At 39.8% G+C, this 22,258-nt stretch overlaps 1 protein-coding gene across 4 annotated transcripts in view; it reads right to left on the bottom strand.

Moving 5' to 3' along the window:
- Positions 1 to 1,024: 1,024 nt before the first annotated feature.
- Positions 1,025 to 22,258, bottom strand: part of lrp8 (low density lipoprotein receptor-related protein 8, apolipoprotein e receptor) — a 191,258-nt gene continuing 170,024 nt past the window's right edge. The window contains exons 15-19 of one of the 4 annotated variants that reach the window (XM_078258493.1): positions 19,268 to 19,420; positions 16,894 to 17,280; positions 13,457 to 13,525; positions 9,774 to 9,964; positions 1,025 to 7,697 (exon numbers count right to left, since the gene is read on the bottom strand). In XM_078258493.1, the coding sequence (XP_078114619.1) occupies positions 7,659 to 7,697; positions 9,774 to 9,964; positions 13,457 to 13,525; positions 16,894 to 17,280; positions 19,268 to 19,420 (839 nt within the window). In that variant the 3' untranslated portion in view covers positions 1,025 to 7,658. Of the gene's footprint in view, positions 9,965 to 13,456; positions 13,526 to 16,893; positions 17,281 to 19,267; positions 19,421 to 22,258 lie in introns of all 4 variants that reach the window. The other 3 variants (XM_078258494.1, XM_078258490.1, XM_078258492.1) reach the window with 3 other exon arrangements.

Genomic DNA, 22,258 nt, shown 5'->3' with positions numbered 1-22,258 from the left:
CAGATTATAAAACCCTATGAGAAAAACCTTGATTTGACTGAACTAAACAAGCTGGCAACAACCAGAAACACATTTTGGGTGGGCGGGTTGGGAAGCATTGCCATTTTACAAAGCTGCAACCCATTTACTTTAGTAGCCAACTTTATAATGTCATGTCGACAGGTTATTTTCAAATGACAAAAGTATCATCTATATATACATTCTGTGATACCTTGCTTTGTAACAATAATTTATATAACAAAAATGAAGTATCCCAAAACAATTTTTACTTAAAGAAACACGCCTAACACTGCTACTTCTGCTACTTGGGCGGAGTGATTTGCTCGCAGCACCTGAGAAGCCCCGTGGTGAGGGGCAGAGAGTAACATCAGTGCTTTTCAGGTGTTGCGCTAATCACTCCGCCCAAGTAGCAGTGCTTCGCCTTCTGAGAATATAGTTCCCAGTATTTAGTATACGCTTAGAAGATGGCTGTGTCTCATGTGACCTTATTTGTACACGCTGTGACTATACAAATCACAACATGTAAATAGGAAAATGTTGGCGTTATTCTGTCACTTATTGGGAGCGGTAGGCTAGATGGATTAACTAGATGGTTACCTCCAGGATCTGTGGTAAGCTATGCTAGGTGTGGGTGCGTCAGACAGAGTTACAACACACACGGAGATGAGAAGGTTATGGACTTATCTAACTCTGGGGGATACGGTGAATAAGCTAAAGTCTCAATAAGTTGGCGTGTTCCTTTAATGCAGTCTTTGGTTACATTTTTACAAGAAAGATAATTGACCTGAGCTTTAAGTCAAGCAAAAGCTTATGAAATGTGGCAAGTCGTGTATATAAAAGATAACAAGTCAAAACACTTTCTTGGAATTTAAATGTACTGAAATTCAGACACCAAAGTGTAAATGTAATACTTTTTATGTGTTTCTTAAATGTATGATACCATACTATAAAGGTTCATGCTTCCTTGGTAAAAAAACACAAGAAGGCAGCATCCAGATGTAACGCAGAGAGACAAGTAGGTTGGACAGTTTTTATAAATTTAATATATCAATATATAGAGATATTTATCAACAGCTTGATTTCATAGAAACGTGAGTGAGACCATTTTGGCATACAAGTACAGATGTTCCATGTAAGTACAGAAGTTGCTAAGTTTTTACCTCCCCCCACCCCGCCCCTCACCAACCCGCCAGTTAAACCCCCCAGCAGACACATAACACAGAAAAACAGAAAGAGTAAAAGTATACAGGAGCACAAAACAAGGCACCAATAAATTAAAATGATAACCCCTCTTTTTTTTTTAAAACACACAACAAAATCTATTAAACAGAATTAAATACAGTATGAACACTAAAAATCTGCAATGCTGTTAAAAAGCAAACAAAAAACAAACAGAACAGACAGGAGAAAAAGTAAAATAAAAACACTTTGGCAGATTATTAATTTTTAGTTACAATCAAGTAGTAAATAAATCCAGTGCTCTTGTGTACAAATAAATTCATATATAGTCTACACTCCTTTTCACCCCAGAGGTTTATGTACAACTTTTTTTACAGATACATTTTAAACATTATCAAAAAGTTTTTGCTGTATGAAAACTTATTTACAAGTCATGATTCAAAACCATTGGACTGTAACATTGGACCCTCCCTCCCTTTTATTTTCTCCCCTCCTAAGAACGTTATCTCTTTACACAGTGCAGAAGGCTTCTTGAAAAGTTTTGTGCAACACACAGCGTAAAGAAATGCCTGTCGTATGGCTGTGGAATGGACAGACCCCCGAATGGTTTTTGAGATTTCCTTGCAGGCAATGACAACATTTTGAGTAAATACAGGTAGACAGTTTAGCAAAAATTGAAGCCAATAGTTTCTTATATTTTCAGTGATTTTCTCCCACCTCAATCACTGTTGAAGTAAAATGTCTAAATCTGTCACAATAGTTTTATATCAAATTGTTGCCTTTGTATAGCATCATCCCAACCCATAAAAAGATTTACACACAGATTTTACAACTTCTCCATTGCTGTCTTCTTCCCCCAACCTTCATTTTATACTGACTGGTAGAAAAAATGTAGGTGACTGAACACTGCCCTTCAAGTAAGCAAACATCAAGTAGCTCAAATATGAAACTGAGAATGGTTTGGCAAGGAGAGAGAGAAAGCAACAACTACAGCTTACAGACTAATAGTCCAAAAAACACATGATAATAAGAGGAAACAGTTGGTAAAGGAAAGTCACTGGGTTACCAAGAGCTAATTGCCAGTCATGTCCAGTCAATGAGGGCTCCTTCCACAGTCCTGTAGCTGGGGGGTGAGGTGGGGGCTGCTTCTCCTGGCTGAGCGTGCTTTACGTCTGTTTGCTGGTTCATGACCCGGAGGGTTTTTCCCCCCAGCTCTGGGCGTTTCCCTGTTATTTTGGGGATTCCGGGTTATTGCCTTCCAGTGATTTCTTCCAGTGTGTGTGTGTGTGTCTCTTGACCCAAAGACTGATAGCCCTTGCCAAAGGAAATATGTTGATGGCTAAGATGAAGATGGGAGTGCACAGAGACAGCAATGCTGACTAGGCTCAACAAAAACTCAGTAGTATAAGAACCACGGAAAGACTTGAAGCCTTACAGCTGGCATTACTTTTGATACAGTGCATGAGGAAGTAAAGTGGTGGAGAGAGGTGAGTGATGTTAGAAAGCAGTCAGAGCAGCTGGTTAAAAGTGGCATGAGTCAGATTCCCTGCTCAGAAAAGATAGGATAAAAAAAATTAGAAGAGCGCAGAGAGGAAGAGAGGGACATGCGATGGGACAGTTTAAAAACAGGGAGCACAAATCAGGAAGACTAAAATTATGTTGGATTATGGGTTATCACGGCTGTTAGAATTTGCTACAATGAGCTTATAATGTAACATCGTTCCTATAAAATAAACCAGACACAACCTTGTTATGGATGGTTTGACATAATTTAGGTGTGATAGTAACCTGCCTATTATGCATTAGGGGTTTATGAGGAACATCCCAATGCTTTATGAATGTGTGAGTTCAATCTATAGATGAATAGGCCTACACAACGTAGGAATATTATTGAGCAGGGGTGTATGTATTCTCGGATTCTCAGAACCCGGACTGTGTTGCACCAGCTGTTTATAAATCCATCACTAGGGTGTAATTTCCACTGGGGACAGAGGGGACATGTCCCCCCCACTTTTCATAATTCTGTTTGTGTCCCCCCCACTTTCAAATTTGTTTTGATATTATTTTGATGTATAGGTCTCTGTGAGTCACCTATTTTAAGAAAGTAAGACATTTTTTCTTATACATAAATATCGTCTAGTACTATTCTTTCTTGCATAACTTATCATTATGGTCAACCTAATTATTTCCTGGATTTTGTATCACCTTCGTCCCTATAAATGAATTTAGAAATGCAGGAAATGGGATTCAAATCGGAAAAACATTATTCTAGCGGAGGACCCCTAGACCCCTGGTGTTGTGTCCCCCCCACAACCAAAGTTACACCCTTGATCCACACACACAGTTGTGTGTAAAGTCCTTCTAAACGTTTTAGTAATAACAAGCTACTGTAGTTTTAAACTAGTGATTTGTTAAATTGGGTTTCACCATTAAAACATGAGGAAGGTCTCAGCTAGTAAAGATTTAAGTACTGTGTCATTGTTAAGACACATCTGCTGTGTTGACCAAGCACAAACAATCAACTATTCAAACAGAAGTCACAAAAATGGTTTTAGTAACAACTAAACTCTATGCAAGTTATATGCACGCTTGTGTGGTCACACCTCGTTTTAATTTGGTGATGCATCAATCTCCACAGAAGTTGGAATTTACGAACTGCTGGTGCAACTGCACCCCTTAACTTCAACATAGGTGCACCAGAAATTTAAGAAATTTAATATAGTACAAGTGAACTTTTCTGCATTTAAAGATGCGTGGTTGAGTGTTAAATACATTTGTTCTAGTTATCATGTTGCATTACATGCAACACTGCAGAAACTTCTGACTTAACACTGAAAAGACTTCAAGTTAATAATAATTAACAAAAAACGGACCTGGAGTGAGAAACAAGTGTACCTACACATCATACTTGTCCTACAATAACTAAACAACTGAACATATGTACAGAAACACACACACACACACACACACACACACACACACACACACACACACACACACACACACACACACACACACACACACACACACACAGTCATGTTGTTTATGGAGCTGACTGACTGATTATGCTGCCATTAGGGCATTGATTAGGCCCTAAATGTATTCCTAACAATATGAATAAAGAATCCCCAGACAGCATACTGTCAAAGCATGTCCTCTACTACCACTACAATTATTACCTACTATGTGATGAATGATATCAGTCCCTTTCTGGACCTATTTAGTGTCCTTCAGGGGCGGCTCTCAAGGTGGCCACAAAGTCGACCAGCCAATCTGTCTTCACACTGTAGCAATAATAACGTTTCTACAATGCCACACTCAGTCACCTCAATGAATAAGCAATTTATTCTCCTAACTGCAAACCCTCCATATGGAACTCCATTACACCTGCAGCAAACATGGACATGAAGGAAACTATGTGGAGTGAGCTCAGGGTCCAAGCATCATCGGGTTTGTGAATATTTAATCTTAAATTCACAAAGATATCTGACCAGTTTCATCTTTCTTGGCATCTTACACCATCTTCATCTTTCCTTTAGTACTTAGATTTAGTTTTTCTATGAAAACATATGAAATTGTGAGCATTCTTAACAATTCCCACGGCCATCATACCCACTGAAAATATTACAACATAACCACAGTTTATATCAAAACGCAGCTGTGCCAATTCAAACTGTCTCCTACATGTCAATCCTATATTCTGCCAAAAACAACTAACTAACCCGGGAATATGCTGAGCTGAGTCACAGTCTTCTCTACTGTGTAATGCATTTTATTTGGCTTCATCTGTGCAAGGTTAAGATGAAGGGAGATGGCCTCCCCTTTGTGCTCAATCCTGCTTCATTAGATAGACGTAGGGGTGTGCAGTCCTGGAGAGGACTATAATTTCCCTGTCTCGCATGCCACTTGTCACATTCAGTTCATAGAAATCCCCCACTGTGCATCATAAACGGAGAGAAGAAAGTGGCATCCTTCTGAGGGAGGTGAGCGAGAATAAGTGTCAGAATCCTGCGACACAACATCAGCAGAAATCCAGCAAAATGAATGGCCCACTGTTCATCTTCCAAGCATAAACCTGTTTGCGTAGAGTTTAGTCTAAATCCTGGCAGTCATTTCCTGCCTACCTTTGTCTTTTTTTGTGTTTTCCTGAGCATTCACACTGGGCAAACATTTCCAGGAAACAGTGAGAACCATGAATAATAACTACCATTAATCATCTGTTTGTTTCTATGCACATACTGTCTGTATAGTAAGATGAATGCATATGCTGAGTCTATAGCCTACAATGGAAGACTTTAATCTTTGCATTCTATACTTGTTTTTGCTCGTTATTAAAAAAGACTGAACATCTGAAAAACAAAAGCATTTAGCTCAGTTCAGCTGAATTGCCACATTGTTCTGATTTGTTATTCTTATGATGGAAGACCAGTGTTGTAGCTATAATTCTGAGAAAGTAAAACACCTCTATACTTTATATAAAGCAATATATGTGTGCTTAACACCTTCAAGATGCCCTATATTGAAACTAAATTACATCCAGGATAGGAAAGTTGTTATTCTGCCATAACTCGTAACAGCGATCATTAACTCGTCATAACGGACTGCAGTAATTTACTATTACAACACATCATGTGCAATTATTGCAATAGTCACTGGGCATGAATTTCATTTGATTCAATGGGCTGGAAGCATGTCTGTGGCAAGCCAATGAAGATCAGCTCTTTACGCTGGTTTAACGCTTCCTCTCTATCCAGCTTTCAAATCAAATCAGTGCTTGGCTCAGTCAGCCTCAGCGTATTACTTATTTGCTCATACAAAACAGGGCCGCTAACAACCACACTTAAAAGTCAGTGACAGCGGAAAGTGATTCCTTTCAAATGTGGAGTCTTTTTCTATTGCAACTGATAGGTTTCTTTTTATTGTTTTATGTTATATGTGTAAATAAAGAAAAACAAAAAAACAAAACACAAACCATCTCATCCAGAAAGCACACAGCCAAGATAGGGGACTAAAGAGGGAGAAGTTATCATGCTAAGAAACACCAAAAGCAGTGCTGTGAATCCACTAAAATGCTGCGATTGATGTTTACTGGGAAGTTATGAAACCATGTCAAATGAAAGAAAAAGTGATGTTGTGGGAGCTATACCTATAAGAATAATGTAGTGTTATAGACTACTGGAGCCAAAAATACAGCAAAAATGGACTGCTGCAAAATATATTTGTGTCAACAGATCAGTACGCTGCTTGCTTTCTTATTTTCTTATACTTCATCCATACAGGATTCCAATACAGAATGCACAACTATGCATTTAAATGTAAACATACATAGTGCCCTGTCTTCTGAATTTCAAAAAAAAATACTTGTGTGTAGTTATTCTCAATGCTAGGGTTGAAAGTCAAAGGGCTCAGTACCTCAAAGCATCACTGATATCTCAAAAAGTGTTTTGTGACACTCTGCTGTCTAAAAATGAAGTTTTACCTCTAAAATATTGATTGCACAGACACAGACAAAAACACAGACAAAAACACAGACAAAAACTCAGGAACGTGTGAGCCCCAACACCCGCCGCAAATGAGCAAACAATCCCAAATTCATTATCGACTGTACGCACACCTCTGATAGCAGGAGAGAGGATTACCTATAATCCTTTGTCTTTTCTGCCCTGCTGCTTTTTGCCTTGAGGCACTACCCTCTGGTGGCACCCTCCTAACTCTTTTACCCCGAAATCACCTCCAAACATGCAGACAACCCCATCATTTCTTTCTGTCTCCTTTCCCCTTTGCTATATTTAGCTTTGCCTGCCTACATACAATATGTCAAGGGGCGATTCTGAGAGGCTGGGTGTGAAAAAGGATGACATTCCCCCATTTAAAAAAATCTGTAATGTCAACTCAAGATGTAAAGGGTACTATGAAGAAAATAAAGTCCTTGCCTACAACTCTATACCCTTGCAAACTTTAACAAATCTGCCTGTAACTCTGTAGCAGTGAGACATGCTGATTACATATTTACAACAGGAAACACATACAAATAAATAAAACGTCATATGAGGAATTCAAAATAATGCCAGCTTTTTCCCCCTGTACGGTGGTCAGACAGCCTTATTTACAGTGTGTACGGAGACAGCCAAATGAGGTTAGTTTGAACAAAATCATCAAGCAGCATTTTACACACCACTACAGCTAACAAGAGGCAGAGAGAAGAGAGGAGTGGAGCAGAGACTACTAATAAACTAGCACTAAGGGAAGTAGTAGTGGCTAGTAGTGGTAGTAATGTTACCCCAGTGAAGAAAGTAGGAGAGGAAGGGGGATTTACAAGAAGTACATGTCATCCCTGCTCCTCAAAAGGGGGAGGCAAAATGAGGACCCCGTTCTCTTTCTCCTCTGCGTTGTACTGGCCTCATTGTAGTGGTGTAGAGGCTGTGGTGAGAGGAGGGGCCAGGATGGGATTGGGAAGGGGGGCAGGCTGCATCCCCCCCTCAGGGATAGCCATCATCCTCCAGACTGAGTGCCACGCGCTGCAAACAGCAGATAAAAAGACTGTTACCACAGTAGGCTGGTGAAAGCGAGAGAGAGAGAGAGAGAGAGAGAGAGAGAGAGAGAGAGAGAGAGAGAAGTGAGACACATGACAAAAGAAAACAGAGTAGCATGATGGACAGAGAATAAAGAAAGAAATCAGGAGAAAAAGAAAGAGATTCAAGCCTAGATGGTGCCCGAAAAAGAAATGGCAGGTTCATATGGAATCCATTTCTCCCTGACCTTCCCCTTCTCCTCTTTCCAATTCCCCCCCACCTTGTTCATTCCCTCCTTCTCTGGCTGCTCCTATGTGAAGAATGCAGGATGCCTGCCTACTGCTGAAAATGTCTGGCCCACATATTGCCAACCTGATTTCTCTGGCTGTCTGAGTTGCCACACTTCCACAAAAGGAAAGAAGAGGAGAGGATAGGAAGAAAACAAGTTTAAAAAATCAAGACAATAACAGAGATTTGTGAATATGTAAATAATAAAACTGGGAGAATCGAGAGAGAGAGAGAGAGAGAGAGAGAGAGAGAGAGAGAGAGAGAGAGAGAGAGAGAGAATAGTTCCCTCTCTGGAACCCTTCACTGAGGGCGATTGTTTGCTCGACCTTGAATCTTAATATGTCTCCGTTGCGCACCTGTTTCCTGTGTGTGTGTGTGTGTGTGTGTGTGTGTGTGTGTGTCTCTCTCCAGCCTGTCATCATGCCAATGATACCCAGAATTCTTTGCCTCCTTTTTCTCTGGAGCAACACAAAGAAATCTGTGTTACCATGCCAACCGATGAAAGCGCTAGACTCCCACCCCCCTATAATCCGTTTTGGCTGCCCTTCCCTGCCTGCTTTCCGATACCTTAAACAAACAAATATATTCAATAAATGTCATAAGTGTCCTGTACATTTAAGTGCATTTTTGTGCAAATCACAGCTGCCGTTGTTTCTGGAGATTGTAGAAAATGCAGCTTCATGCCTGATAAGTGATTCTCAAAAATGCATCTGCATTAACGGAAAATCAACAGGGTCGTGTGCAAGTCATGAAATGTGGAGATCAATGGTTTTTGCAACTGCACTCAAGATAGAATATGAGATAAATTATTTTCTGATTTGTACTCCCATTTTAATCCTCCATGTCTTATTTACACTGTAACAAAAAAATTGAGCAATGTCATGATGTTACTATCGACTCTAGAAATACAATTTATTTGCAGAATGGTCGAGTCCAATCCTCCGCTTTCTTTTCAGTCAGCTATCTGAGGCGACTCTAAAGCTAGTCCTCTTTCTCTTCAAAGACTCAACACTTAAAAAAAAAAGTATTCTACTAAGAAATTAACACCATTACACTACATCAAGACAGCAGTAATTATTTGAGCCTCAGTGCCCCTCTAATGTCTGGACGACTCTTTGCTATAAGTTTTAGCAGCAAACATAACAGAGAAACATCCACAAAATTCCTCTCTGACAAGGGTACTACCTTGTGGCACGTATTTTCTGTTGTCTAGTCCTGTCGAACAAAAGTTAAACTTTTGCATCAGCTGCTTCCGTAACCAAAGATGATATGTGTTTGTGTAATGAGTTTTGTCAGAAAATGGGGGCCTCATAAGAAACGTCGCCCAGAAACAGAACAAACACTTCAACCACCAGAACAACACATCACGATGTACAAGTAAATGGGGTGGCAGGTTGGCAACAAAGATGATGGTGATAAACATATGTACTGTATGATTATAGTCATGAAGGTGGAATAAATGTGAATAGGATCATGTTATGGTGAAGGGCTTACTGTATGTGTGTGTATGATTGGTGTTTTCAGTGATTACTGCAAAAATGATGTGTGAGATTGTGTGCGTGTGCAAGCCTGTTCTTTCTTTCCACCAGGCCTACATGTACAACAAACGGGCATTCCCAAACCCCTGCCCATCCTCCCATATCCAAAATAATCCAAACTGCTTAATTTCTGCTGCAGCTTCTCTCATTTTCCGCTGGAGAGCATCGGCGCCCCTGAGTACCAGTGAGAGTTGCTGTCTGTGACACCACCCCCTAGGGGAAGCGCTATGAATGGTTGACTGTGGCTGTCACTCACTGCCGGGTAAACGTGGCCTATGGACTCGCTGTGTCGCCCGATGTGGATTTCATCGTCGTCGTCCTCTGTGGTTTTGCGGTAAACAGGGTTGTCGAAGTTCATGCTCTTGGTGTTCTTGCGCCGCCAGTTGCGCCAAACCAGGTATCCACCGGTGCAGAGTAATCCGATGACCACTGTAGCAAGGATAGGGACTGCATGTGTTTAACACACACACAACAACAACAGACGGCGGGAGCGTTAACACAGCCCAGGGGACACAGAGCGGCGCTTTAAGCACTCATACACACAAACACGCCTCGCACACTTTACTTGATGTATTGAAGGCTCATTATTTTCTGTCTTTATTTTTCAAAATGGTATCTAATGCACACCCGTAAGACAGGTTTGTAGGCTAAAAATTGGTTTCTGACACATTGTTAGTTTCTTCGGCTAATTTTGCTAATTGTTTTTAGCATAAAATGAATTGTAATGTTATGGTAGCAAAAAAAAATGGAATTCATTGGTGTTCATATTGTTGTTTAAAACACATTTGTAAAATAAAAACAGTATAGGAATATCATTTACAGCACAAACACGCTGAAATCATTTTGCTTGTAATTGGGCTGCACGATATGAGGAAAATATGCAATATGAGATATATATTGTGCAGCCCTACTTGTAATTACATTAAGGCCCTAAAAGTACTTAAACAACCCGTTTGTGGTTTTCTTGAATCTCTAATATGCAGAGAATATCCTCAACTGTGCTTACCACAAGAAGACTTGTTTACTGTAGCTAAACGGCAGTCATCAGCGCATCAAACTCTTTGATGCATGAGGACATAAAATCCTTGTAAAATCAGCTTATACCAGGATTACCCACAGTGTTTTACAATGGAGGTGTGCCACCTCGACAGAAACAAACTTTTAGAGAAAGTTGTGTCTGAAATTAAACATCACCCATCACCTAATCTTATTTATAACCTAATGTCACTTACTTCTACTTAACATTTGTATTTATTTCTTACTATAGCTATGTTACTTTATATACTTATTTACTTGCGCTTTTCTTACTATTATTTTACCTTGAATTTGACTGTGAGCAACTGCAACTAAATCATTTCCCTGAGGGGATCAATAAAGTATTCTGATTCTGATAGCACACAGCAAATGCCATATATTTAATAAGTGTGGCTATTGTTTAGGCATTTATGTACAAACTAAATTAATCACAAGACAAGTCTTGAATCTGGGTATTTTTTTTGTTTGAAAACAATGAGCCTTCATACTGTATATATACACATTCTATTACATTCCTAATTCTCATTCTTATATAATGATCAAAAACACATTGACATTAATGCACAATTTGCAACAATGAATGCCTGCATACACCATCACACACCCCACATTCACACGCTCAAACATAAATACATGCATACACAATGACTGAATCACACACACACACACACACACACACACTTTTCTTTCAAAGATTATTATTTTTGGAATTTTAGGTCTTTATTTGTATAGGACAGCTTAGACTTGAAAGGGGAGAGAGAGGGGGAATGACATGCAGTAAAGGGCCGCAGATTGGAGTCGAACCCGCGAGTGCTGCGTCGAGGAGTAAACCTCAATATATGGGCGCCCGCTCTTCCAGGTGAACTAACGAGGCACCCACACACACTTTTCTATTGAATCTTGTAGCATTCAGGTCCTGAAGCCAGTGATTAGGGTTTTGTTTTTTTAATAAAAGCCCTGGAAGGTTGCTTAACTGTCATTGGCGCATTATTCTAGTGCTACATTTGGGCTATGATTTATACTTTTGCACTAGCCATGGCAGAATAATTAAACACAATCTGCACACTGCCTGACTCTGCCTGAAAGGAGAGTGGACAGGGTAGAAGAAGAGGAAAGAAGAGAGAGAAAGGAAGATTGGAGGGATTTGAGATAAGCTATGTCTGTCTCCTCTCATTACAATATCAGCATGGCTGCCTAGCTGCCCTTTAGGACCCAAGTGTATCTATAGTGCATGTATGAGGTTATGTGTGTGTAGAGTGCAACAGCCAAATCAGTGGTGTGTCACCATGGAGAGATAACACAAGTGTGTGTGCGGGTGTGTTTTTGTGTGTGTGTACTGTGTGCCCACGTCCATTGATGTGTCTGCATCCCCTGTGGAAGCCCAATCTAATTGCTCTTTTGTTGGATAGGCACTTGAGATCCCTGTGTGACTGGGCTGGAAACCCCAGATCCTCCTTTGTTCTTCTCTAAATGCTCACTGGTTTAAAAAAAACATCAGCTTTTGTCTCATTTAGAAATGTTTTCACTCCAATTAGAGAGCGGCATAACAGCCTGACTTTGGCTAAATACTGATAATCATTGTTGGGCTGTTTCCCCTTGTGGAGCTGTGGGTGGGCGTGGTGCATTAACGGATGTGAACGGAGAAATGGGGTGTAGAAATCCGGCTCTTGTGGAGCTCCAACAATAATTAACGTTTCAAAGCTGCCAAAAATTGCAGAATGAGGGGATTTATGGCTGCAATGAATGGCAGAAGGACAGAATGAGGGATAGAGTGGAAAGGGTTAACAATCTCGGGGGTTGTTTTAATGAGATGACATCTCAAACATTGAGAATGAAAAGAGAAAAGAAATTGCTTTACAATGTTTTAGAGATCCCATAACTTATCAAAGTATTCAAGAAGTATTCACTAGGGAATTAGCGACATATGCTGCTACTATAAGGTCATTTGCACATTTAGCTGGTTTCTCAGTTACTGTAGGTTATAAATGAATGAATTAAATATTTCCATAAAAGTAGATTATCATTTTAATTAAAGCTAATAGAATAGTTTGACTTTACTAAGCTGGTTTGATTGTAAGAACTTGCATTCTCTTTGTTTGCCCACCTTATATTAGTTGTTGTTGCATGGTTTTTTCTACCCTGACAATAATGTTATTTCCCACGTCACAATTTCCACTGCTCCAAGCCAAAAACACAATTTTATCTCGTTAAGCCCCTTTCCCTCCTATTCAAAATCTGATTAGTAACTGTGTAACCCACTCTCAGTCCAGTGGGTCAGAGAAATAGGTCAGAGCACTGGATTGATTGCAATGTGAGCATACTGTATGATTAGAGTGGGGACATGAGCTTAATGTTATAACTGCTGGTCAAATGTGATGACAAAACGTGAACTGAATTTCCCATTTGCTCAAATGTCATTAATAATGACGTAATGTGCACAATACAAAGGCGATGGCTGACAAGCTTACTGGCCCATAATGGCTTTTTCTAACCGTAGGCCAGGAGGCTACTGTTGGATAACACCACAGCTCTACTATTATTTTGTGCTTAAACATCCGCTGAGGCTGACATATGACTTGCATGTTCAAAGGACAAAACATTGTTACTGTTAAATCTAAAATATACTAATTTTAATCAGTCAGGGAGGAGTACAGACACACAAACTCTCACAAATTCTCACACAAACCCAGTCTCTCTCACACACACACACACACACACACACACACACACACACACACACACACACACACACACACACACACACACACACACACACACTCTAAAATACCACATCCACATACAACATGCAAAACTTGAGAGACAAGCAGAGACGGAGAAGCGAGGAGGGAGAAGCAGGCAGGCAGAAAGCAAAGGCAACACAGCGAGAAAGTAAAGAGTACTCACCGATAGGAATGACTATCCCCAGAACAGCTACTGTGATGTTGTTACCTATGAGGTAGTGATCACTCGCAGCTGAGATGAAGAAGAAAAAGAGAAAGAAAAATAAAGCTAAGCAAAAAGTTTTCTTCCAAAACACCCTCCCACAAGACCTTGCTAGAGAGAAACACAAGTTTGACGCATCCTGCTGGAAAAAAAATTGTTGCATAATATAGGGGCAGAGAATCCATCTGATTTCACTTAGGACTGCTTAAAACTGCATGTGTAAATGAAATGCGGATGAATCATACAGGATGACATATAAATGCATGAGATGCGTTTTAATATAAAAGGAGACAAATGCGATTCCAGGAAGTAATGCATCATTATTTGCACTAATACATCTCAAAAACTAAGTTTGATTTAGGAAGCAATGCATCTTTCAATAGAGGCTTGGAACATGGTGGATAGCCCAGCTGACCTTGAGAGTGAATGTAAAAACATGATTTTGTCATTCATTTTCCTACAGCATGTCTTCATATTGTGTCAAAGTAAACATTCATTCTAGACATGCTTTGTATCCCTACTCCCCTTCAACTCTCACCCCAACAGGTCCGTGTGGAGCGTGACATTAATCCTGCTCCCATCCCTCCTATTAGCAGCAGGCTAGCCATTAGCCAAAGTGTGATCAGATGGCTATAATGAAGTCTAGTGAGAAAGATTAACAGTGAAGATCACAGTGCTGGTCCTGCATACCGATTAGCTCAATCTAGAAAGAGACTCTGTGCAGTTGTATGCATGGAAAACACACAGATGGGAGGTGATAAATGGGGCATGCAATTAAGACATATTTTCTCTCATAGATGAACTGCACATGCACACACACAGACATACTGTAACATAAAGAGGCACAGCAGGTGATACCACCTCAGACTGAGCAGTGAAGAGTCTGAGTCCTGAGTCAGCAGAAGTGAATTTGGCTTTTCTTAAAGTATGAGTGACATGCAATGGGTCCTAAGACTCTAAAAGGTGGATTAATAGAATCTTATTAAAGCAGCAGTTAAGAAAGAAGCAGTCTTAAAAAGCGTAGTCAAAGAGAGAGAAATGAGAAAGAGGGAAAATCAAGAAAGAAGAAAAAGTCAATTTCCTTAAGACTATTATTGTTAGAGGGATTTTAAGTTAAAAAAGAATTTGCTGTTTGCCTCTATGATACGTCCCTATTTATATCCCTACAGTATATTTGGCTCCTTTAAATATACCACCTACCTTAATGTCTAGGTTACCTACAGTAGATAATATTAAAGTCAACATATAAGAACTTAAATATTATTTGCATGCATAGTTACACAGTTAAACAGTTTTTGCATGCTGTAATCATTCCTCCTGTTCATACAGGCCATTAAAATACCCTTTTTCTAACATGCTTGCAATGCAAGTGATAGGGGACAAAATCCACAGTCCTGGTTTTGTGCAAAAAGGTATTCCAACGTTTATCTGAAGCTTATATGAAGCTTCAGCAGTCTGAGTTAATCAAATGAAGTGAGTATCTTCAGAATTCCCTATTTTGTTTCAACAGACAGTTTTGGTGCTGAGCTGCAGTGAAGGGGCAGTAACCCAAACAGGTAATTTGGTAATATAAAAAACTAAAAACAAAAACACATGTCTAACTCAGACTAGAAAGGCAAATTTGTAAGAGCATAGATGCATGTGAGCTCTGTGTACCAGCTGTGGTTTATCTTTTATTCCTGAAGCTCCTGGTTCTTCCTTGTTCCTCCATGCCATCTGGAGCGCCGCACAAGTGTAACAGCTGATGCTGGCACACTTGACAGTGTGCACTGAGTTGAAAATTATAACACATGGCCCATGGGTTTGGAGACGTGTCATGCCCCATTTTCTCATCCGTGTCTGCTCCACCTCTCATCTGGAGCACTTGTGGTGTGGTGAGGAGGCTGACAACTTTAGAGACTAGAGGAAATGTTCTTGCATCTTAGTAACTCTGAAAAACCCAGGCCCCCAAAGTGATATGACTAGATGTAGCAGACATTCTCTTTGCTTCCCTGAAAATCACTTTCTCTCCTGCCTTTTTTCCATCCCATGTTTTCTTATCCCTGTAAATGCTGTTTTTTCCCCTCCTAACAGTGTGTTGTTTTTATAACTCTCAACCTCACTGTTCTGTTTAGTGCTCTGTTAATTCTTTTTCCTCTATGGCTTCTTTATTGCCTCTCACTGTACCTTCTCTTTTAACAATCCTTAGTTTTACTCCTCGCTCTTTATCTTATTCATTTCCCCGTCCTCCCTATGTCGCTATCTCTTCCTTTTCCTCCAACTCTCCCACCCACTTTCATCACCCTTCCTTTCTCCTTTCCCTCTGTATAGCTTTTTCAATCTCAGTCCTCGCTCCCCTAGTTTCTCAATATAATCAATTCTGGGTTCAAACAGAAAGCAATCTTTCTCATTTGCCAACTTTGCCACTTTTTCTTTTACTTCCCTCTGCTTCTTCTATTTAATCTTTAATTATCTATGTCATTCAGGTATAGGACATATTAGCTAAATGTTCTTGTAAAGTGTGTAAGTCATTGTATGAATCAGTATTCTGTTTGGACATTGTTTTACTGTTAGTCTCCTGCTTTGGTTTGAAAAGGGGAAATGCAATTGCATTGGAGCTAGTAGAACATAGAAAAAAAATCCATATATAAAAGGCAATTTGGAGGATTTATTGAGTTTTTGGCAACAAGAATTCAAACCAAAATCTGAAAAAACTGATTTCTGCAACAAAAATCAGACTGCATGTGGTGTGCAGCACAGTGGTTTATCAATTTTGCTTTGCGGTGCTATCAAGGGTTATCCTCTGCCTCTATATGCAATTTAAATCTTAGTGTGGCTTTGTAAAGCATTGTTACTACTGTTCTATTCTGCTGTCATTGCTTGTCTGGGCATCAAACTGTAAAGTGGTATTTTTTTGGGCCCGCCAGCAAAGCATGATTGGTGCGAGAAAGAACTCACGCCACGAGAGCGACAGTGAAAGAGAAGAGGCGAGAGAAAGAGGGAGAGAAAGACAAAGAGAAGAGCCTGTCAGAAAGTGATGACAAGTGATGAGAGGTGTAAGGTGAGAATGGAGGGGACTGTCGTTTGTTAGCTCTGACAGCTCTGTTAGACGCTGCTCATGGGGGACCGACAGCAAGCAGGCCGAGCGATACACTAGTGTGTATATTGTGTGTGCAAGAGAGAAAAGCTAAGTGGAAAAGAGGATGTAGATAGTAGACAGACAGATGGTCAGACAAAGAGAAGCCGGAGAGAGGGGAGGGAAACTGATGCAAGTAGTGGTTTTTTACTCCTTGCTGCTTTGACGGCAGGTGGTAGTGATAGTGATGGCAATAGAGTATTACACTCACAGAAGAACACACATACTGTATGTGAACAAACTCACATTCCAATGCACAAATCCTGTTCACCATGATTCTTACCTCTGTGGGAGAGGTTGGCGTTGCTCTCTCTCTGAATGCTATTGGGGGCCACTGGGCCTAGGAGAGGCGTGTGTGTGGATGTGGACTTCTGACTGGTCCTGCTGAAACTGGTCACCTCTGTACTCGTGGCCGCGGGGGTCCGAGGCGACTCAGTAGAAGTTCTCCTGGGGGTCTGAGGCGGGGCAGCAGTCGTCAGCCCTCTAGTTGTGGGCCTGAGTGTCGTAGCAGCAGAGGTGCTAGTGGAGCTTGTAGTTGTGGAAGGGGGAGTCGTGGTGCTGGTAACAGTTGTGCTAGTTGTTGTAGCGCTTATTGTCGTGGTTGTGGTGGGAGTTGTAGTGGTGGTGGAGGTGGTTGGCACAGCTGTTGTTGTGGTTGCTCTGGGTCGAACTGCACATAGGAAATAGGACAATAATCATAAATATTTTGGGTTTTACTTTACTTTATGCTAATAGCTGGCAAGTATGTCGATCCCACACGAGTTGCAGTATTTTGGTTGTGTGCATCAATACCCAGCATGTAATGGGACATGAAAAGATTATAGGCTGACACACTCCCAGCTCCCCAGAGTTTGAAATAGCAAAATCATACCATAAGGTAATTAAACCGATGTTCAAAGCAATTAACTGCGTTCTGCTTTTACGCATTACATAGACCAAACTCTTCAACTTCAATAGTTAGTTTTGTTATGCCTAGAATCCTTTATTTGGATAATAGATGTTTTAGAAGAATAATATTGCATCATGTTATTCTGTAAAATCAATACAAGATAATTATTGCCATAGTTAGAATTATTGCCATAGCTTTCTACATTAACAGTCATTAACATGACTAATGAACCTCTGCTTTGTCTTAGAAGGGAAGTGTACAGTATATCATCTATCACTTTCACCACCTTTTCAAAAAGTCATCTTTTTGTTTGTTTATCAAAGAGGGACAGTATGATAAACATTGTTGCATAGGGAGAATCATGTATATAAGATGTCTAGCTCAACTGGCATCTTTTTATCAACTCAAATATAGTATTGCATATAACACATATGCACAGGTCACCGTTGACACCTTTCTATTTATGTTATCAGACAATCAAATGACTAAGTAATAAAAAAAGTGATTTGATTAGGCATTTCCAAATACATGTCATAAGGTTTAATGGTTAGTGCAAATTATATAGACAGAGAAACAAACCAGAGAGCAAGAGGAACATAATATTAGGGGGCATTTTATCAAACCTGTATAAGGGCTCAGCAGAAATATTTGTACTACATTAGGTAGTCCAAAAATTGTGAGTGAAAGTGTTCTCTCTCCCAGTGCATACTCAACGACGATGTTTCCTCCTCTTTCCTTTCTCAGAGGGATTCTCTGAATGGTGGCCTACATTCATTACTATCTCTCTTTCTCAGCTGCTTTCTCCTCACCTGTTCAAAAATGAAACAGTGCGGGTCTATTAAGGATAACAACCTAACAATGTGCTGACTGTAGAGGCTAGGGACTGGCTGAGCAGGGGGAAATAAGGTCGGTGAAATAATGGAGGTTTGCTGGGAACACAGGTAAGCTGGGAGACTCCCTGACCAGCTTCCCAAGATAGTGTTACATTAAGCACAGATATCAAATTCTCTGAAAGAGTTGGCTTTTGAATCAATCATAATATATACAATACGATTAGATTTCGCATTGCTGAAGGCTGATACTGGAGACTACTCAATTGAATATGAATGGGTATGAATATATACACTTTATTATGTACAGTATATGAGCAGACAAATTCCTCACCAGCAAGAATACTTTTCATACTATTATTTTGTATTTATTATGTTAAGCATTTACTGTATATATTTCACTGACAATCCTAAAATAATTCAGTGGATGTCCTCAAATGTTACACTTCAGGGTGGGGGGCACACGTGGGTATACAAGTATAGGAAGCTACAACTCTAGCACTAAAACCTGTAAAGAAATGAGTTGGTCTAGCTCTGGTGAGAGCAGAACCTAAATCATATTTGAAATGACAAGCCAAGATTCAAGTCATCCTAGGAGACCGAAGAATAACCTATTCGTATTTCCTTCAGCCTGTTACGGCATGGGGAATGTTCCCCATAGCCATCCATGTATAAGGTTGGATACCATCCAACCTACTGAACAGTTAAAAGCAAAACATTTATTTAAATATATGCATAAATACTTAATTAGGAGGTGGACTCCTTTTAGCAGTGTTGAGAGAGTGAAACCAGTTTAATATCCGTATGGCCTAGCACTCCATCATGTCACTGTGATTACAGCGATGTAGACTTCATGTGACATTCTCAGCACAATCCCTTTTATTAGGTGCGCTCCTGGACTCCTGCGATTTATTGGTTTCAGAGCGTGACTGACATACCTATAGCACAGCGCCTCATGTCTGGTCCCAGCTCCATGCCATCTGCACAAGCACATGTGTACTTCGGAGAGTGATCTGTGATCTGGGGGGCCTTCAGACAGAGGTATTCACAGCCTCCGTTAGGCAGACTGCCCATGTTGCAGGTATCTGGGGCTTGATGGACACAAGCAGAAATAAAAGAGGATTAAAAGGGTTTGACAAATATGAGTTTGCACATTTTCCCACAAACATGAATGAAATAAAATGTATGACATTTAATAAAAACTTGGTGCTTTTTTCTAAATGTTCTTTAAATTGAAATCCCATGTCAGCTCCAGGGTGATGAGCACAGACGTTTACGTGTACTGTAGAGCGGAATAGTTAAGCAGAAAAGGTTATTAAGAATTGAAGACAAGCCCCAGTTTTTGGTCTCAGTCAGCATCAAAAGCATCTAAGTAATTGTGAATTTAAGCCAGTACTGGTATGGACAATTTTTTAAATGAAAAACACAAAGAACTAGAAGGGCACTCAGAGAGCGTAGACCTCCATCAAGGCATGCACTATCTCACAATGTTAATGCAGTGTGAATTATTTTTCCAGTTGGGAACTCATTTTTCCTATTATTCCAATAAATAAATGCAGCAAACGCATGTCTCGCAATGTTAATGAAAGTGAAAAAAAATTTGTGTATCCACCCCCTGATTCAGATCCGCTCCAAAATGTAATGGGTATTCCTTGGCCCATGCCAACTGAAGACATAACCTCCTTGGCGGAGGTAAAAATCTAAGTCCCTGACTACAAATGTAAATTCAACTAAACAAAACACAAGTACATGACTTAGCAAAACATCTTGGCATATGTAACTGGATTATGTAATTGTTTTTCTTCATTTTATTTTTGGATATTTCACTTAATCACACTATATTACACTTAAATATTTGGGGGATTTTTTTGTGTGTGTCCGATTATTATGAATTATTTCTAGGTTTGAGTGCTTGTAATATCTACAGGTAACATTTAATGAAGCTTAGCGTAAGTTTAGCCAGGAAGACTATCTTATGTTACTCACTCATTCACCTCCCTTGTGCAGTCAAAAGTTTCAAAACTCTTTAAATGTGACTATAATTTATGTAACTATACTGTGGTGTGATTGTGGGGCTAATACTGGACCCCAAATTTAGATCTAAACATCAAGTCAGAGCACAGAATCTTGAACATTGTTAGCTTAGTTGTAGTAAACAACATCTAATCAGCCAAAGTACTTGTACTACTTACTATATATTAATTGTATTGTGTACCATACTGTAAAACAACATGAAAAAGATGCTAGGGCCACATTTTAAAGTGTTATTTAGAAACCTATAATTATTCCACGGCCTATTTTCCGGTACAGTGAAGAGATGCTTTGGTTAAGGCAGGGGTGTCTTGTTTTTAATCTCTGCACCCAAATAAAAAATTTACATGTAGTTTCCCAACCTAAGACTCAGTGTCATGGAAAAATATTGCTACTCTTGTCATGTGGGGAAGCACCAAAAATAGGTCAGGTTGCGGTCGATTCTGCCTCCTGACTTGTGCGTAGTTTTAAAGAGCAGCACATCAGAGGAATCATCACCCGTCAGGGGAAGCAGCAACATCCCTCACGACACACAGTGAGATTCTAATAAGCTGGGAGTACATTTGTGCTTGGCGTACAGTATCTCATCATATCAAGTATATAACATGAACAGCTGTCTAAATGAAACTCCAAATATCTTATATACCTGCCTTTCATTATTAAAAAGAAATGAGGCTCTTTGAGTAAAAGCAAGTCTTTGAAATGCCATGATGACACATTATAACAACACATGTAAATTGGATGGTGGGGAAAGAAACGTGGAAAAGGAGAGGAGAAAAGTGGAGGGAAACAAATCAAAGAACAGAAAGCATTAGGAACATACATATAATAAGATAAGAAGGAAGGATATGAGGACAAGCCTTTGAGGAAAAGGAAGTAGAATACAGGAGAGAGACGGAGATAAAATGTAACAAAATGATGTTGTTTTGAAGTTGCAATAGCTTCATTGTCCCCTTCTCTTCTGCACTGCCTCCCTTAGGTCTAGAATAAGAACTAAAACACGGAACATAGGCTTCAAAGCACAGCTGGATGGACAAAAAAATAAATAGATAAAAAAGGGTAAAACAAAGAATCGAAAAAGAGAGGCTTATTTGAGGAAGTGTTGACATATGGCCCCAACTCATTCAACATGTGCGGCGGTGTATTGTGTGATGCTCTTCCCCTTTTTGGGTTGTTTACATTAGCACATTTTCTGACAGGAATAAAAGATATGAAAGCAAGAGAGAAAGATAAAACATTGAAATAAAGGGACATCGCAAATTGCTTTCAATCATTGTAAATTTTTTCGAGAATCTCACTTATCATTCAGACCTACTAGTATCCTCACAGAGCAGCTAGAGTCCAGTAAGGCCTGGTTGTTCACTTTGGAAAAAAAATCCTGCTTAATTCTGTGGTATCTCTTTAAGCAAAACTCTTGATTTATTAATAGGAGAATGCAATTTGCTCCCCACTGGCACTCAGACACGACTGCTTTGAGCTCAGAGTGAAGGGAGAAAACAAAGCATGAAAACACAGACTCACACAAGCAAATTACTGTCAAACCCACACACACAGACAAACACACACAGGCTTAATTAGCACGCACACACGCAGATGCTCGTTTGCATAGCTGCATCCATCCTGGGAAAAATACTACATCAAAACACATAATTTGACAAGGACAACATACACATCAATCTAATCACCACCAGGTGATTTGTTTATTACTTCATCAGACAGTTCTTATGGATTAAGTGGATCCTTTGGTACTGTAGGCTACATGTATAATTCAAGGCTTTGTTACCAGGGAGTGGGATGTTTTACCAGGATTATTAATTTTTTGGTTATAGTTTCGCTGTTTGGGTTAGAGGCGCTTAGATCAAGTAATCATATTATGTAACTGACCAACACTGAGCAAA

Source organism: Sander vitreus, chromosome 9 (assembly GCF_031162955.1).
Source record: "Sander vitreus isolate 19-12246 chromosome 9, sanVit1, whole genome shotgun sequence".
Classification (NCBI taxonomy): domain Eukaryota; kingdom Metazoa; phylum Chordata; class Actinopteri; order Perciformes; family Percidae; genus Sander; species Sander vitreus.
Note: the sequence above shows the minus strand (reverse complement) of the source record. Positions and strands in the feature narration are given on the sequence as shown.